The sequence below is a fragment of the Vigna unguiculata genome, chromosome 6 (genome assembly GCF_037176805.1).
Source record: "Vigna unguiculata cultivar grain cowpea cultivar isolate G323 ecotype 2 chromosome 6, ASM3717680v1, whole genome shotgun sequence".
NCBI classification, from domain to species: domain Eukaryota; kingdom Viridiplantae; phylum Streptophyta; class Magnoliopsida; order Fabales; family Fabaceae; genus Vigna; species Vigna unguiculata.
The window spans coordinates 25,303,211-25,321,006 of NC_140797.1; the positions used below are offsets into that span (position 1 = coordinate 25,303,211).

At 33.6% G+C, this 17,796-nt stretch overlaps 2 protein-coding genes across 2 annotated transcripts; one reads left to right on the forward strand and one right to left on the reverse strand.

Moving 5' to 3' along the window:
• Positions 1-6,836: 6,836 nt before the first annotated feature.
• Positions 6,837-8,378, forward strand: LOC114187306 (Galactose oxidase/kelch repeat superfamily protein). Its single transcript, XM_028075522.2, has one exon. The coding sequence runs from the start codon at positions 6,933-6,935 to the stop codon at positions 8,166-8,168; it is 1,236 nt and encodes a 411-aa protein (XP_027931323.1). The 5' UTR covers positions 6,837-6,932; the 3' UTR covers positions 8,169-8,378.
• A 1,293-nt stretch (positions 8,379-9,671) lies between these two features.
• LOC114188396 (cation/H(+) antiporter 4-like) lies at positions 9,672-13,568 on the reverse strand. The gene is made up of 4 exons (XM_028076982.2): positions 13,074-13,568; positions 12,332-12,755; positions 10,953-11,539; positions 9,672-10,849 (listed from the first exon to the last, which is right to left on the reverse strand). The coding sequence occupies exons 1-4, from the start codon at positions 13,335-13,337 to the stop codon at positions 9,752-9,754; spliced, it is 2,373 nt and encodes a 790-aa protein (XP_027932783.2). The 5' UTR covers positions 13,338-13,568; the 3' UTR covers positions 9,672-9,751.
• Positions 13,569-17,796: the final 4,228 nt, after the last annotated feature.

Sequence of the window (17,796 nt, forward strand, 5' to 3'; positions counted from 1 at the left end):
AACTTAAATTATAAAGATAAAATTGTTTAGATGATAAACTTGAGAAATGATTAGTTTAAGTAATACTATTAATTTTATTAATTTTTTTCAGTGTATATATATATATATATATATATATATATATTGAAATAATGTGCAAAATTATCAAATTAATTCTTTTTATAATTTGTATTGTAATTAGTTAATGAATTGAAATTTTATTATTATATGAATATATAAGTATAAATTATTATTATTATTATAAAATTTTATATTTATAGACAGTGAATAAATGGAAAATATTTATTTAATGTTAAAATTATTATTATTAACTTCTTAATTTTATAAAATTAGTATTTTTTTTACAGTTATTTATATTATCAATCAAAATAATGTTATTCAAATTAGTTCAAATTTGTACAGTTATTTAGTTTATTTTAAGGGGACACCATGAGGCATTTGTGTTACACATCACTGGCATGTTTAGTTTTGCTCCATTCTTCTGCCTCCAAATTTTGTTATTCCTTCTATTGGTGGAAGTATCTGCCAACTGTTGCAAAGTTTGAGATTGAGAAGGAAGAGTTCAAGTATGGCATCTGCAAAATCATTTCCCTTTACCTCCTCCACCAAAGAAAACTGTAATTTCAGGTTGGCCATTACACCTTCACGGAGTTAAGTTGAAAGGTTTATCTCAGATGAGACCAAGACTCTCTTCTGAAAAGTGAAAGGCCATGTTGGACAAATCCTTCTCCAAGGCATACGCAAACGACATACTGGATTCCGATTCCGTGTTCACACTCTTAGTCTTCATAAAAGAGAAGATTCCGAGCACTACTTCTCCCATGGTCTATCATATATAATAAAGTTATAAAATATTATGAATATATATAGTATACTTCATTTTCTTTAAAAAAATACTTCATTTTCTTTAAAAATATTATGAATATATATAATATAAAAATAGAAGAAGAAAAGTATTTACTCAAATTAGACATTACAAACATATAATTTCTGACAAGAAAATCTCTATTCTAATACTACGTCAACTTTTATGAGAATCAACTCCCAAATAAAAAACATTATTTTTGTCTTGCTTCTGTTTGTTAGAAAAAAAAAATGCTTAGTCATATTAAAATTTAATACGCCCATATAAAACTACTTTTTTAGATTAACCAAAGTAAAACTACTTCTTAGTTATATAAAAAAATAAGTTTTTTATATGACTTAAGTCAAGAAGAGACTCTTAAATGGATAGTGGTTTGTGCAAATTAAAAGATGGTGGGAATATGGTGTGCATATAGTGGTGGTTTTGATGTGATAAGATGACTCCTCCTCCTATGACTCAAGCAAGGGGAAGAGACTATGGTGGTCTTCACACCCTTTAAATCAAAGACAAAGACTTCTAATGTTGATTAGATCAAGTCTTTCCACAAACCCTACAAACATAGTCAATGGTACAAGGTTCAAATGAAAATCTTAGACTACTTCACCCATTATAGAAGGTCAAAACAGGGGTTTCGCCTTGAACCTCAAAACATTTCTTCTCCACCCTAAAAAACTTCTTAAACTCCCACTTTCACATGAGTTAAAAGTAAATACATTTTTTCTCTCTTTAATAGACTCACCCCAAGCTTTTTTCCATAATGAATGTCGACACCGGTGTCTTGTTTTGTTCTACAGATGTCGACATCTGATATATTTTTTTTGCTCTCAACATCCAATATTATTTTTTTTATCTATGAATATCGACATCTGATGTTTAGTTTTGTTCTACAAATATCAGCATCTAGTACTTTATTTATTTTTTATTGTATTCCACATTATAGATATCAACATCTAGTATGTTTTTCTTTATTTACAAATGTTGGCAACCAGTTTTTCTTATCTACATATATCAACATCCGATAAATATAATTTAAAATTTTTATGTAAGTTAATATATGTTAACCGTATATGAAAATCCTATTAACATTTTTCTCAAAATATTTTTTTAAAATTAAAATAAATAATTTTAACATAAAGTTGTTTATATTTATATAAATTAATATAAAGTAAAATATATTTTATTTGTTTAAATTTTAATTTGATAAAATTTAAAATCAAATTTATTAAATATTTTAAATTGTTATTTTAAAGTTTAAATATAATTTAATACATGTTATAACCGTATCAATTTTTTAAAAATAATATTTTTAAATTAAAATAAATAAATGTTAATATAATAAGGCATTAGGTTTATGGGTCTTGATTCTTATATAGTGCTCTACTTACTCATTTCTGGTCAATGTGAGACTTAAACTCACACTGATTCCTAACAATATAAAGTAAAATATATTTATTTTTTTAATTTTTAATTTAATAAAAACCTAAATCAAATTTATTAAATATTTTAAGTAATATAATTAAAATTTTTAATATAATTTAATATATATTAATCGGATGTGGAAATCTTATTAATTTTTTTAAAATATTATTTTAAAGTTAAAATTAATAAATGTTAACATGATAATTTTTTAAATATTTATACAAATTAAAATAAAATAAAATATTTTTATTTGTTTAAATTTTATTTTAGTGAAAATTTAAATGAAAATTATTAAATTTTTTAAATTAGGTAATTCAAAATTTTAATATAATTTAATATATGTTAACCGCATGTGGAGATCCGGTTAACATTTTCTTTAAAATATTCTCAGAAATTAAAATTAATAAATATTAACATAATATTATTTTTGAATATCTATATAAATAATATAAAGTAAAATATATTTATTTTTTTAATTTTTAATTTATTAAAAATTTAAAGAATATTTTAATATAATTTAATATATCCAGTTAACGTTCTTTTTAAAATATTTTTTTAAGTTAAAATTAAGAAATGTTAGTATAATATTTTCTTAATTTTTTATTTAATAAAAATGTAAACAAATTTTTTTAAATATTTTAAATAATATAATTAAAATTTTAATATAATTTAATATATGTTACCGGTTGTGGATATCTAGTTAATATGATTTTCTAAAATATTTTTTTAGATTAAAATTTAATAAATTAGAAGAATCAGATTGACATTTGTAGATTAAAAAAAATAAAATATCGAATGTTGACATTTATAAATGAAAAAAAAAAACTTAAAGAAAATAAAGTATCAAATGTCAACATCCGTAGAACAAAACCAAATATCAGATGTAGACATATGTAATGAAAAAAATAAATAAATTGTAGATTAGAAAAAATATAATATCGAGTGTTAACATTTGTAAATGAAAAAAAAACTTAAAGAAAATAAAATATCAAATGTCAACATCTGTAGAACAAAACCAAATATCGGATGTCGACATCTGTAATGAAAACAAAATAAATAAAAAAATAAAGTACCATATATTGATATCCATAGAAAAAATAAGACACTGAATATTGACATTTGTAGGAGAAAAAAACTTGGGGGTTGAGTCAATTAGAGAGAAAAAAATGTTTTTACTTTTAACTAAGGGACCAAATGTAGTAATGCACTTTCGATTGTCAATTGGTTGGAAAAACACCTTAGATAACTAGCTACATCCAAAGATAGAGGAAGATAATCATGAGAAAACAATTACTAAGGATTAACATTAAACTATGAATAAGGTGTGTTTGAGTTGAGATTAACACATGAACAGTCTCAAACTCAACGTCTAGTCCTATAAATACATACAGGTAGTAGCAATGACCCAATGTGATTTCTCTTATACCCTAAAGCTATTTGTTTGAAATCGTCATATGCAAATACTAACTTAAGTGGCAGGGTATCGAGATGCAGATACACAAGAAGTACGTGAGGGACGAGCTAGGACAAGCTAGGAACTTGTTGACTTAGCACACGTTGGTACCTTGAGAACATTTTGCCCAATTTCAATTATGGTTAGAGAAAGTGTACTAAGATAAATATGTGGGATAAATATGTTCTATTGTAATAAAAACAAGTAACGAACTTGCATATAGCTCCATATCAACAAATACTCAATTAAAAGAATTATTTATTACTCCTAATTATCCCGGATTTATGGTCTTAGGTCCATCACTCGTTAAAACACAACTCAATCTTGCAGAAAAATTAGCAATCCAATTGAAAAATAAAAACAAAAAAGTTGAAAAACATATAAAAAGAAAACAAAAAACTATAGACATCCCCTCTCAAAAGTTGTAAGTTGAAAGTTGCCTCAAGTTTTTTATATAAAAAGTGGTAATACATTTCTCATAACTAAGAAATTTCAGCAAACAATATTGTTAGGAGATAAATATATTGTAATCACGAGACAAAGGGTGATTTCAAGCGATGCAGTTTTAATTGTTGATTAATGAAACAGTTGAATTGGTTTCCCGCCATTCAGCACTGAGATTTATTTGCATGCGGCAGTGGAGTAATTCAGTGGAGAATTGGTGATCGTTATTTGGAAAATTAAATTCGCTTTTCTGATTGAATTCGTGGCGAGTAAAAGGAGAATTGTTGAATTAAATCCAGTGCAGTGAATAAATGGAGTGTGCTGTGAACCTAAATCATTCCAGGGTTTTCATTTCCTTCAATTAAAACATTGAATCGGTGCAATACTATGTACAATTCAAATTCTTCTTTAGATCTAAATTTGTGTGATTTTTCTATTTTAAATTTAATTATTATATAGTCTTTGCTTTATATCCTTTCTTTCATTTGATTTTTTAAAATTAAAATGCAAATTAAGAAAATTTCACAAGGGTGAATGTGTAACATCCCAATTTTAGCAGTTTAAAACTAATAAAATAGGATATAATATTTAAAATTATATAGTTTTTATTTTTTAAAAGAATTTAATGTTAATAAATAGTAAAATATAAAATCAAATATAATAAAGAAAAAAATTATTAAGATAATTTTCATTTTCTCTTTTCTCTTTCCATTGTCTTTTTAGTTTTTCATATGTTGTACTCATTTGTCACTTTTACTTAATTTCTTTTGTTATTGAAGAAACAAAAAAATAAGTTAAATAAAAATTCAATAATTTTATCCTAATTTTTTAATCTTTTCTACCATTTTAAAGAAAAAATAAAGTAATTTTCTCTTGTCTCACTTGGTAGTTAAATACTTGTTTAATATTTAGCACTAGTTTTTATCTTATGACATTTTGTATATTTTTTTTATGAATATATAAGAGTAAGTAATGTATTATGTGATTTTTTATAGATAATTTTTTAGTACACTTGATTATCATAATTTATTGTAATAGTTATGTCTCTTAATGTTTGATTAGATTATGATAAATTATTTTTAATATTAAATTTGTTTTTTAAATAGGTATATTGATGAAAAACAAAAGAATAAATTCATTTTTTAAAATTGATAAAAGAAAAGTGAAGATCAAAACATGACAATATCGTTACTCATCGCATAACAATAAAATGAAATGCTTGTGATGACTTTTGAATCAATATGTGCACATTAGTAAAAGGCAAAATGAATATTTTGTAAATAATATGGTTATTTATATTGAAAAAAATAGCTAAAAAATGTAGTTATGATTGAATCATTTGATAAGTTCTAGAATATGAAAAAATGATGGATATGTGTAATTTCTTTTATAGTTATAGCTATACTAAATTATATATTCATTTTTATTGAATTAGTAACAGTAATATTAAATATATAAATTTTAAGTATATTATTTTGGCTCCCCTAACATTTTGGTCAACATATATATATATATATATATATAATATGTGTGTAATTTGTATTATTTTTTTTATCGCTAAGAGCTCGTGAATTACTGATTTTACAACATAAAACAAAAGAAACTTCAAGCTCGACTTGGGTCGGGGGCACCTGCTTAAAGTGACATTTTAGTATGGAAAAAAGATAAGACTGATCTCTTTAGCAGCTGTGTGTGTGTCATTTGTATTTTTTCTTTATCGCTAAGGGCTCGTGGATTACCAATTTTACAACATAAAACAAAAGAAACTTCAATCTTGACTTAGGTTAGGGGCACCTGCTTAAACTAACATTTTAGTTCAAAAAAAAAAAAAAAGACTGATCTCTTTAGCAACTGTTACTACAAAGTCAATCTCTTTAGCACCTATGAGAATGTACGCCCTAACCCACCTACCAGAGAGGTCGTGGGTTGAACTATGAGAAGGACTAAAATGGAGAAGAAAGATGAACATGGATAAGGCTTGAGGTGAGCCTAGTCCAATAACGCACAAACATACCCAATTTGTCTAAGAAAATTTTGGGCTGATCATTAAAGGATGTAGTCAAAGGAGGAGACCGAAAACAAAATACAGACAGAGTTTTTCGATAAAATTAGGATATGATTACTATATATTTTTTGTAACAGAAAGATTCTCGACTTTAAGAGAAGTAGAAATCATGTATGACTTTTTTCTTCTACAAATAAAATACTCACTCCTCTAATAAAAAAACTATTTTAACCTTATTGCTATCTCTTTTCCTTTAAATAAAGAGAATTCTTCATATATTTATCATCTATAAAAGACATCGAGTGGATTAGGGGGACTGTTAAATCATTTAGGAACTATTAAATGATTAACCTAAGATATATCCTCTTAAAAAAATTATTTTAGTACCTCATTTTTTTGCAAAAATTTGTGCAAAATAATAAGTATAATATTAGTTACATTACAGCACCTTCCCGAACCCCATTTTCCCAGGCCGATTGAGTAAAATCAAACGTTTCGTTCATCACCACTAAAACCAGAAAAATAAAACATTACTGCAGTTCCAAAACATTTAATAATTTTAAATACAGATATTACATTTTCAAGTAACATAATCAATAAATATTAATACAAGTATTAAAAACTATTCAATTAATTAAATTCATTCTTAAAATTTTACTTGTTTACAAGTATTTTTAGCGCTACCCGGTTGCTGGTTGAATATCATTTGACACTATTTCTCTCTCTAGAATCTTTCTGTCAAACTAATGAGTTCTGAGAGAGAAAGAGAGAGTTGCAATTCTCGCCACTTCACATGGCTCATGAAGTCATGCTTCCCCAGCCCAAACGACGCCGTCGCAAAACTCCCCTTACCACTGCAGCCCCACACTAAAACCCCTGCGCCCGCCACCACCCTATCTTCGCTCCCCGACGACATCGTTTTGGACTGCCTCTCCCGCGTGCCCCCCGCTTCCCTCCCCGCCCTCTCCCTCGTCTGCCGCCGCTGGTCCCGCCTCCTCCGCTCCCCCGCCTTCTCCTACCTCCGCCGTCGCCTCCACCTACTCCGCCATACCGCCGTCGCCCTCGCCGCCACCGACCTCGGCCTCTCCGTCGCCACGCTCCTCGACTCCGCCTGGCTCCCTTCCCTCTTCGTCCCCTGCTTCGATGCCATTTCCCTCCACGACTTCCATTTCCTAGTCGCCCACGCGCGCGCGTGCTCCATTGGTCCCAGGATCTATCTCGTCGGCAGAAGCGCCACGCTGCAGTACGACACGTGGACTGCGTCGGTGTCAATGCGCGCTGCCACGGTTTTCCCGCGCAAAAAATTTGCGGTGACTTCTGTTGCTGGGAAAATCTACGTCGCCGGCGGAAGTTCTCGGACGGCGGCAGTCGAAGAGTACTATCCCGAAACCGACACGTGGGTCGTGGTCTCCAACGCGCCACGTATGCGATACGGCTGCATTGGAGCCTCGGTTGATGGGATCTTTTATGTCATCGGCGGGTTGAGAATTGGCGCATCGGCACAGAACCTGCTCCCACGCGCTTCCTGTAGAACTGAGGCCCACGCGGCGTATGCGAGTTCCATGGATCTGTTTGACGTGGAGGCGCGTGTGTGGCTCCGAAGCCGCACTGTTCCTAATGGAGGCTGCGTGGTGGCGGCTTGCGCTGCGGCAGGGCGCTTGTACGTACTCACCAGTCACGCAGTGGAGTTTTCGTTTTGGAGCTTCCAAGTGCGGAGGAAAAGCGGCGGTGGAAAAGGATTTGGAGAGTGGTGTAGGATAAAGAGCCCGCCACTACCGGCTCAAGTTAGAGTCGACACTAGGATGAGGTTTAGTTTTGTAGGAATTGGCGATAAGGTGGTGCTGATTCAGAGTTTGAATGAGGCGAGAGGGGTGAAAGAGGGGTTTGTTTTAGTTTATGATTGCGCCACCGGAGAGTGGGGGAGAGGGGCGGATTTACCGGAGGTTTACCGACGCGCCACTTATGTGGGTGTCGAATGCTAACATGCGCCGACCATGTGGCATCATTGTAGTGTCACTAGCAGACAATGGTTGCGTGAGGGTTCATTGGATAGGGTGTACCTAAGGATGTGTGGTCCCGTGCATGAGCCATTTTGATTGGCCTGTTCTATGAAATGTAGTTTCCATTTTTTTATTAAAAAAAGCTAAACAATTCACATCTATTGTTAATGAATGCATCATCATGTTCTTAAATTCGTAATCTTGTTTTTTTGTTTACGGAGTTTGATGTTTTTACTAGTTTTATTCTTGGATAGTCAATTACTCATTTTGTTTTTATTTGCTAAAAAGGAAAACTAAGCAATATCATAGTTTGAAGTTTTTGGAGGGTAAAAGCTAATATTCCTTGTTTGTTTGGATCTTCTGGCGTGTCTTTCCTTTAGGTAAGTTCTAATCTTTAGGTTCTCCAATGCATTTAAATGTGAATAGCATGTATACAACTTAAATTCTGAGCGTGATGCAACAATAGAAACAAAATTTGAGAGAAAATTTGGACTGTTGATGAGTTTTGAAAGAGCAAAGAGTAATCATGCATTTACCAAGCCTCTGCATCAATGATGCCTTTAGAACAGAGTAAAATTCTATACCAAGCTGCAATCATTAGTCATTATTGAAGCCTATAAAAGAAATTTCTAGTTCGATTGGACTTGGCACAAAAAGGTATGTGAAGGCACTAATGCAGACCTACTTGTACAGAAGTTGTTCGTGTCAATTATGATCATGTTCCACTTTGGAGACACTCATAATAGCTTGCAGCCTTGTAAAACAATCAGTGTTTGAAAATACAAGCTTTTTATGCAGTATTGTTTTTCCTTTGAATGGTATCTTTTCATCATCTTGATGGTATCTCAAAATTCATTGTTAGAATTACATTGAAATATGAAAAAGTTAGGTTAGCTAAAGGCAAAGTTCATAACAAAAATGTTGCTGGGTACTAAAGTAATAATAATATGGCCATTTACATTCATTTAGACTCAGCAGAGTGATAGGAATGACACATAACAGTCTGCATCTTGCAATGGTAGATTCGATCTTGTTAAGTGTTGAAGAAAAAGTAAAGGGCAAAAGAGATTTAGAGTTCACTCATCAGATTATATAAAGAGGAAATTCTATTTGAACAATCTATTTGCACAATTTATTGCTGATTTCAAATAGCATAACATCCAACACTTCTAGTTCATTGTAAAAAACAAAGTTGGAGACTTTTCTCGAAATTTATATTCAAACTAACCCTCATTCTCTCATTCTCTCATTTTTTTTATCATCAAAACACAGTTGGAGAGTTGGAGACTCGCATGTACAACCAAATGCATAGACAACCTAAGCATCAACTTCTCAGAATCAACAAGACTATCTCATACAATTCTAATCTTCCCTTTAAAATATTTTTATTTTTATCGATTCGTCCCTTTTATAGTAATTTCCAACATCTTTTAAGGTGACAATTTATTTCTTAAAGGATGCTATATATGGTATGGTAGCGATCCATTCAAAAATGAAAATTTCATTAAGAAGGAGAGAACAAAATCATTAAAATCTATACATTAATTAAAGTTTGTAACTATACATTATCTGTGGTCTTCATGAGTTGGTTGTTGTTGCACAACCAAAACTGAAGCCGTAGTATCTGCATCATGTGAAGCAAGCAAATCACCAATGACCCCTAACTCTGAATATTCAGTCCAATGCTCCAACCCATAGGTCTGAGAAGATCTAACTCCATAGCGTCTACCAACTAAAATAAAATCAAATTTGTTGGCTATATCTTTGATGAGAAACGTTGTCTGAGATGCATCTCCTATAGTAATCTCTTGATATCTAACATTCTCTAGATTAACATGAGCTCCACTTATTTCCCTCATCGCTTCATCATCAATCATTTGATCCCAATTCGAGGAATCTTTGTCGTGTGCCATCAACCTGAACACAAACAAACTATTCTCAACATCTTTGGCAAACCTCTTAGCCAAGCACAAAGCCTCTCTATCATCAGGTCCACCCAAGAAAACCATGGCCGCACTTATTCTTCTTGAGTTGAAGCTAGGGCCACGGTTCACCAGAATCCCAACAGAGCAAGGTGCCCTGTCTAAAATCCTGGCGTTAAGTGCCCTTATGTTGCTATCCTCTGACTCAACTGAACCATCCCCTCCCCATTTCACATGGAACGGAAGCACTATAAGGGCTGCGTTTTTGTCCAAAGCAAGGTTGCACACATCTTCATTCATGAACATCGCTGGGGATATGGCAGTGTAGGTGTTGGCAGTGACAGCTCCAACATAGTCACGTTCGAAAAGGTCAAACGCTACAATGAGTTCCCCGGAATAGTTGTAAGATGATGATCCTGAACTTTGCTGAAGTTTGTGTGAAATAAAAATGGGATTGGACCTTCCAACTAGCTCCATGAGGTGCAAAATTTCGGCCACCAGTGTGTTATCCGGTGCCGGGGAGCAAAACTCGAGCACGTTCTTGATGTGAACCGAGTGCCATGGCTTGTGGATGCATGCAACTATCCGAAGCTCACTGTGTTTCAAGCTCATGATGTTCCTACTCTGGTACCCTGCGTATTTCCTTGAAGGGTCGTACAATGCCTTCACACCAAACCTCGAAGCTGTACCTAGGACCAACACTGAGACGACCATAACATCAACTACTATTCTCTTTTGCACCTGAAAATAGTTAAAGTAGTTAGAGTTAGTTATTGAGTTCAACTACCGAACAAAGAATCGTGGGACATGTTATGTTTTCATAAAATGCAGACAAGGTAGTTACCATTGCATCGTAGACTAGGAGATAGGAGCAGATATCGACAACCCCTTTGCAGCTCAAAATGAGAGCAAGACAAAAGCCATCCTTGAAGGGAATCTTACAGTATTTGCAAATTCCGATGCAGAGAAGCCAGCGAACGAGATGCACCATGATGATGAGACCAGAAATGACCATTACGAAGGAGAGAGAGTTACATTTGGTGAGATCGACCTTCATGGTGACACATGTGACAAAAATGGAGCAGAGGAACCACTTGGAGAACAATTCAAGTTGGGTAACGAGTGCAGAGCCCAAAGGAGGACCCTCGGGGACTGCAAGACCAAAAATAACAGCTCCTACTAAGAAGGGTTCACCGAAAGTCTTGGCAAAGTAGCCCAATCCCAAGAACATTACTATGATGGCGTAGATGTATGCCTTGTTCACCGATCTACCTTCTGGGGTCCTCTTCACGATCCACCTCATTGCAGGACGACCGATCAGAAGAATGAACATTACGTAAGCAAGAAATCCCGTAACGTTTCTAATACGGATAGACATCATCATGTCCTGTCTGCCAAAATATGCAGCACCAATCCCTGCCCACAGTCCACCTGATAAAATACCAATGTTATTACAAAACTTTCATTTATGTTTCAACAATTTATTTAAACTTTAATTCACGTATTAATTTAATGAAAACATTGTACCTATTTAACTAAAGTGTTGTGATATTGAAAAAAAAAAAAGAATGTTACGTATCTCTACTAGTTATAATACGTGTACCCCACATAGAGATATACCTTAATGATTTTTTCATATATATTTCAATAAGCATTTAATTCAGACTGTGCCAGATTTTCGGTTTGGAGTATCTTTGTAAGGATTTGTAATAGAAAAAAAAAAGGTAAAAACAAAGAAAGTATATAAGATAAAATCAGTTTATGAGTAAATAAATTTATAGGAATATTATCATAATTTTTTATTTTTTATTTATTTCTGCATAGATTAATTTTGACTTATGTTCAGTTCAGATTTACTTCAGATTTGTATAGTTTTACGAATTTTAATATAATGTTCAATTGTTAAACAAGAATGTCAGCGTTGCATGCATAAAAAAATGTTGTTAAACTTTGATATTATATATATTAATGAGTGATTGAAATTAATCATTTATTTATACAGAGGACCAAAACTGTTTAATTTTGGAAAATTGAACGGTGAAATCCACCACTACAATTTAACAGGGATCAGAATTAAACATTTACTAAATTAGAGAGACAACATTAGATTTAACTTACGAAACAACTTTCTTTTTCTAAAATATAAAGAAAATTTGTTCAAACAGACTCATACTATGTCATGCATCACATTCTTAATTTTGATGTAACAGCGTCGATTGGTACCTGCAACATCGTTGACAAAAGCTGCGGAGAGTGCGAGGCGTCCGAGTTCAGAGTTGAGGATTCCGATGTCATTGAGCAACCATGAAATGACAGCGAAGGAGCAACTACTATGAGATATGAAGACCACAGGCAAAATAGAAATGTCCTCTCCGAGGATCCTCTCCCACGTGGAATTCAAAAAGTCCATGCTCCCACACCCCACCAATATGGGAATTGTATAGCAGCAAAGCCCTATCACCCAAGCCTTTCTCCCTGTTTTCGTGATCAAGCTTAGGTCCATCTGCACCGAGTTCAGGAACAGGTAGAATGAGTATCCCAACGATGACAGTGTGCTTAGGATGTCTGGACTCCCGAACGGGAACAGCATCTTCTTGTACTTTTCAAATGGTCCTGTCGGAATTGATGGCCCCATCAGAAACCCTGTCTGAAGAACAAAAATTTGATCTCAATTCATCAACTATCTATCTACATATAGAACATAACAATTTTTTTTTTTTTTTAATTCTGGGTCACTTTTGATGACGATTTCTTTTTTCTATTCTGAAAGAAGTCGTTATGAGTTATTGCGACATTGAGATGAAGTCTAGGAGTTCTGATAACTTCTATTTAGATATAGGTTTGGATTCGACCGACTTTACTCAATTTTGTAAATTTTTGATCAATCAATCCTATTTTATAATTTCTAGAAAATAAGTGACCCAAATCTGAAAATTAATCCAACAAAAGGGTACTAGATACCAACCATGACTTGTGAAACGAAATAAGGGACCCCTAATCGACTGAGAATGAAATGAAAGCCTTGCGTGACCACGAAGATGATAACTATTTGAAGCTCAAGCATTGTGTATGAATATTGTGTAGGTAATGCACTTCCATGTTGAGTCCATATGCCATCGGATATGATCTTCATTGGATGATGCACGCACACATTGTAGGCCTCAAATCCCAACTCTGGCACTTCGTGCAATAACGTCACTGAAGAGAAGAGTGTTTGGTTCGCCTCCATCTTCTTGGCACACGCAAGGCCTTGAAAAAGGTCACAACAATTGAACAAATATGATGAGTTCTTTGCTATGAAGGGAAAAGATTATCAGGTAGATTCATGAAAAGCAGAATTAGGGTTTGCAATGAACACCAAGGTTTTGGTTTTGCAAAACCTTGGTGTCAGCAAATTTGTCATTCGTTGATTTGGGGTTCGCAACTTGATTACATTGCTTAGTTTTTGTACAATAGTTTGTTAGCTTTGCCATCTACGAAACAACTTGTCAATGTTTTTTCCATGGCGGATAATGTTTCTTAACATCTGTACTTTGTTTAAGTTTGGGGAATCGTTTTTCTTCTCGCTGGATTTTTATTTATTGTCTTTTTAAGGCCTCGAATAATCTTTTTCATTCCTATAATTTCACACATATGTAATTTTGGTACCATAAAAAGTTAATTGCATATTTAGTTTTCCGGATCTTCGTAACTTAACCATTTTAGTCCAACATAATTACTAAAACAAAATGTTAGCCAGTTTTAGTAATAACATATAAAGTTTATTATTAGACATTGTTATTAAATTTCTAAGAAAATAAATCACTAATTAGTTTATAACAAAAAAATACATTCAAATGTTTTTTTTAATTTATATTAGATATTAGTGGTGGATCGAAATTATTTAATTATGAAAACTTTAAAGATTAAATATGTAGTTTAATTGATAAAAGAATTGAAGTTGTGTATTTATTGACGAAAGAGGATACACTTTAGGGTGGGTTAGGTCACATCAAGTCGATTTGGATAGTGCCTATTAGTTATTCATGTCACATTAAAAGAATTTATCTTATTATCTACTATCCATTTGTTGAGTTCTTGTTTGAAAAATATCCATGATTTTTTTTTTTAAATTTATAAGTATCCATAAAGTTGTCAAAACGCTCAATCCGTTGGTGAGTCAACTCAACCCGACTCAATAATTAATGAATTCAAGAAATTTGAGTTCGGCACAACCCATCATTGGTTGGTGGATTAAATAGGTTGACTCAATAAAAAAAATTACAAATTTTTTTCTTCAATTTAACATTTTTTTAATATGTAACCAAAATTCAAAAAGTCCAAACCTATTTTTTTTTTCTCATTTTAAACAATAAATAAATCATTCATCCCAAAATTGAAATCATAATTCTAAAGAAAATAGATTATATATTACTACCTTAGGGAAAGAAAATGACTAATGAAAAACAAAGGTAAAAAGGTGAATGAAGTGTCATAGGTGTGAGTTTCTCTCTCCCAAAATTTAAAAAGAAAAAGTTTGTTTGTGTTTTGAGTTGGATATTAAGTCAAAAGTGATATGGGTTTTTTTTATGTCCGGATTGATGAGCCAACCCGATTCGCCACTGGTTCAACTCGAGTGAGTTAGGTTCTTAGTGGGCTAATTGACTAATAACAGAGAAAGGCACTCACATTCATATAATCTAATTAGTTTGGGATAAAAATGTAATTTTATTTTTTAATGAGTGGTGATACAAGTAGTATAATACTCACCCCTGACCTGGGAATGAGCAGGTACTAACTTATCCGCTACTTGTAGATACCCATTCAATGTATCCTCTTGTTAACCGTGACAAATTTTAGTCACAAATATCTATGGATATGAATATTTTTGTCATATCTAATCTAGTCATATCGACAAAAAGGAGATGACAAAAAGGATCTACTACTAGAATTATATCTAGAAGAATTCATGAAAATTAGATTCGTCAATGAACTTACAATTGAGCAACATTTTAAGTAGCATAAAAATAATTTAGACCATGTATTATTATTATTATTATTTATTTTCATTGTGCTTACGTTTGTGTAAACTTTTTGACTTGAATTTGGCAAGTACTATAACTTTTAAGCTTGAAGCAAATCTAGCCTTAAATATAGGCTTCTCCAAATTAAGAATTTAATTCATATTTATATCAAGTCATATGCTTAGATCTACATGCTCACAGGCTTCTCCAAATTAAGAATTTAATTCATATTTATATCAAGTCATATGCTTAGATCTACATGCTCACAGGAGTATGGGGAGGAGAATTTGGTGCAATTGTTTCTTAAATTTGAATTTCAAATTCAAATTTTACTGCAATCTCTTTACGTCTAATTTGAAAAGTCTCTTATTTATGCTCTTCTACAAGCTTTGCAAGGAATCTCCTTTAGCTTTTCCTACAAGTTAGATGAGAGAGGACAAAAATAAGTGTGTCTGTGGATATTCGTGGATAAATATTTACAAATATTTATTATCTACGGGTAACAGATATTTTAATACTTGTTTATTAATCAGCTCGGATACAAATATCATACTATCTATACCCGTAGATATCCGGTATCCGCAAAAAATTAAAATTAAAAGTAATTTATATTTTATTAAGTTAAATTTAATTAAAATTAAAATTTAATTTATATTTTATTTGTAAGACCCACTTTTTCTACTCTTATGTTTAAGGGTCTACCCTAATCTGTTGGGCCTAAGGCTGGTCCATAGGGTGCCCCAAAACCCCAAAACCAGCCCTAACCCTCTCATTCTAACACTTTGTAGAAGTTGTTTCTCTTCCCCTTAGAACTGCCTACGCGAGCTCTGCTAGGGTTTGGTTCCCGTTCCTCGTTGAGCTAGAGAAACCCATTTCTCTTCCACGTAAGTTGGTTCTCAACTCATACCCTTCCTCTTCTGGTTTGATTTTTCATGGTTACAGTTAAGGTTTGCCTTAGTAACCTCGTGTTCAATTTGTACCAATGTTTTCAACTCGCGAATATGGTCCTGGAGCTTTTTTGCTCAATTGTTTGGGAGTCTGTGTCTGTTGCTAGCAATTTCCAGGTAAGGGAAGTTAGGGTTTTCGCATTTTTGTAATATGTTGATGTTTGGCTGCTGTTTCTTGATTTAAAATGTTGGATTGATGGTTATGCTTGCATGAGATTGAACTGGTTATGACTCTGTGCTATTTTCTTGGTGCTATCTTGGATTATTTGTACGAACAGTGGAAGAACCCGATATTCTCGCCCAAGCGAGCAGCTCTCGCCTAAGCGAGAGTACCAAGAACCCTCCCAGGTTTTAGTTCGCGTTGTCGCTCAGGCGACGAGCTCACATTTTGAGCGAGAAGACATCTTGCTCAGGTGAGGAGGTCTCGCCTAAGTGAGAACACGCGAAAACCTCATTGTTCCACTGCTCGTGCTCTCACCTAGGCGAAAGGAGCTCGCCTGAGCGAGAGAACCTCTCTCGCCTGAGCAAGGGCTTCTAGCCTAAGCGAGAACTGGGTAGGGACGTGCTCTGATGTTGTTTCCTCCTATGTTCTTGGTTGATAGTCACATCACTAGTGTAGTAAGGGCTTTTGACGCCAGTTGTTTTTTATATTCTTCCCTGGTTCCAGAACAGAGACATATTAGGGCAAGGCCAAAAGGGATGGCTTTTGGCCTCAGGTGTGAACCGAAGCCATAAAGCTACTCTTTAGCCTTAATTCTAATGTGAACCGAAGCCATTGTGTCAAATTTTTTTTAATTAATTAAAAGCTCGTGACAACACATCTGGAGCTCTTGAAGCAACGATGGTCGTGGTAGCGTCCGCAGTGGAGGCGTTCTCGTCGTGGTGGGGCTCGTGGCTCCCGCACAACAACAATTGTCAGTGGTGGTTTGTGGATCTGTAGGGGTCGTGACAATGTTTGCAGATCTGGTTTTTTGATTTGCAGGTTTCGTTATCGCCGATCTGGTTTGCGCAACCACTGATGGCATTGTGTGAATGCGGGAGACCTCACGATGGTAATGACACTTCTTCTCTTGCAGTGTCTCTTTGTGACACTGCAATGGTGTGTTTTGAACCCTAAATCTATGAACCCCAAAGCAACACAAACAAACCAAAATGCAAAATAAAAAAATGCGAAGGGAAACCCATTTTTCGAACTCACCGGCAACGAGAGGCGACAATGCAATTGGTGACCGTAGATGGCACGACGGAGGCGGTGTCGTACGACGGCAGATAGTCGGCGACGGAGCTGGACAATGGTGGTGGCAAAGAGTGCAAAGGGTTCGCATAAAGAGAATTGTGAGAGAAGATGAATAGTGGAGAGGGTTCGCGAATTGGGAATTATAACAAGCTTTATGGCCTTATTTCAATTAATAAACGAGGCCAAAACATCTGATGCTTGTGGCATTTTTGAAATTTTGGTTACTGGGTTGCCTTATAGGCTTCGGTTCATTTATAACCGATGCATAAAACTTCTTACTACACCGGTTCTTAGGAGACCCAAGGTAAAAAAGTACGACAAAATTGCAAAAATACCACCGCCTCCTTATAGGCTTCGGTTATACCGAAGCTTATAAGACGAGTTAAAAAGTCAAATCTGCACTAGTGCATGTCTGGTTGAATTACTCTATTAAAGCATGATTTGGGAGATTTTGCATGTATTAAATGGTTTATGAGTTGGAATTGATGAGTTTGGTATGAT